General features: G+C 39.4%; 1 protein-coding gene across 1 annotated transcript in view; it reads left to right on the forward strand.

Moving 5' to 3' along the window:
* LOC307270897 (amine oxidase [flavin-containing]-like) overlaps positions 1–991 on the forward strand; it is a gene marked incomplete at its 5' end in the record, with an annotated part of 5904 nt that extends 4913 nt beyond the window's left edge. Inside the window, one exon of the mRNA XM_080054782.1 lies at positions 779–991. Within this exon, the coding sequence (XP_079910908.1) occupies positions 779–934 (156 nt within the window). The remainder of the gene's footprint in view (positions 1–778) is intronic.
* Between the last annotated feature and the right edge of the window lie 412 nt (positions 992–1403).

The raw sequence follows: 1403 nt of genomic DNA on the forward strand, positions 1-1403 counted from the left end.
TTGACTCAGTAGCGCCAGCTGATTTCACTTCGCTTTCCTCATTGACTTCAGACTGACCAATCACACAATAGTTCTCGGACAAGCTGCGAGAAGAAAGTTCGGCCCGGGTGATGTGTCGAGAACAAGCTGCGAGAACAGCTAAACAAGAGCTGAGAGAAGAAAATGACGTCATTTTCTTCTCTCAGCTCTGTCACCGAGAACTTTGTTCTTTCTTCTCGCGGAGTATGTAACAGCCTTTATATACACACACACACAAGACAGGGTAGACAACGAGGGACAGGTGAAACACATTAGGGGAGGGAGCAGTAATCACACAGGAGGGAAACTTGACAGGACATGGGGAGGAACAAGACAGACGTACCAAAATAAAACAGGAAACACCAAAACAAGACATGACAAAGACAGACCATGACAATTAGTCCACCTCATAATAAAGAGAATATTTTCAAACTATAATGTAGTAAGTGAAAAAAATAAATAAAAACATCTATACAATTTGTTTCAATTAAATCTGTTTAGTCCGCCTCATTTATGAAATAGATATTATAATATATATATATATAATATTTTCTTAATAAAAAAATTCAATAATTGTTGTAGTGGTCCATGTAAAAAAAATTCTACATACATTTGTAAAAATAAAATATATATATTATTTTAACAAATGTTTTTTGTAATAAATAAATAAATAAATAAATAAAACATGAATTTTCTTTGTTTAAATATGTACGTACCCTAACCCCCATATTCCCCCTGTCTGTCTCTGTCCCTGTCCTAGGAGGTCCCCGCCCTGCCGTTTGACACCAGCTTCTGTGAGCGTAACCTGCCGTCAGTCGGAGGTTTACTGAAGCTCATGGGAGCGTCCGCCATCTTGTCTGTCGCCGTGGCAGCCGGCCTGATCGCCTACAAGAAGGGTCTCATTCCCCGCAGCTAAACAATTCCTAAAAAACAACATCGTATTTCACTCCCCTCTAAGGCCATATCTACACACACATGGGTATATTTTGCAGTTTTTTATTTTTAAAGATTATTTTTGGGCATTTTCAAGCTTTATTAGATAGAACAGAGTTGAAATGGGGAGACAGACAGAGAGAGAGAGAGAGAGGGGGGGGGATGACCTGCAGTAAAGGTCCACGGGTCGGACTTGAACCCGCGACCACTGCAACGAAAGGCCGGAGCCAATATGGTACACGCTCTATCCACTACGCCACCGGAGCGCCCCCATATTTTGCAGTTTGAAAGTTTTTAAGCTTTAAAAGGCATATTACTTTTTCCAATTCTGTTATCTTCACTGAGACTACAGAGTGAAAACAATCCAAATTAAAACTATTTAAGTGATTTAACATACTTTAGTTTAGCAAAAATCGAATATACAGCTCTGGAAAAAATGAAGAGTCCACTCC

The sequence above is a fragment of the Ammodytes marinus genome, assembly GCF_949987685.1.
Source record: "Ammodytes marinus genome assembly, contig: scaffold_560, whole genome shotgun sequence".
Classification (NCBI taxonomy): domain Eukaryota; kingdom Metazoa; phylum Chordata; class Actinopteri; order Uranoscopiformes; family Ammodytidae; genus Ammodytes; species Ammodytes marinus.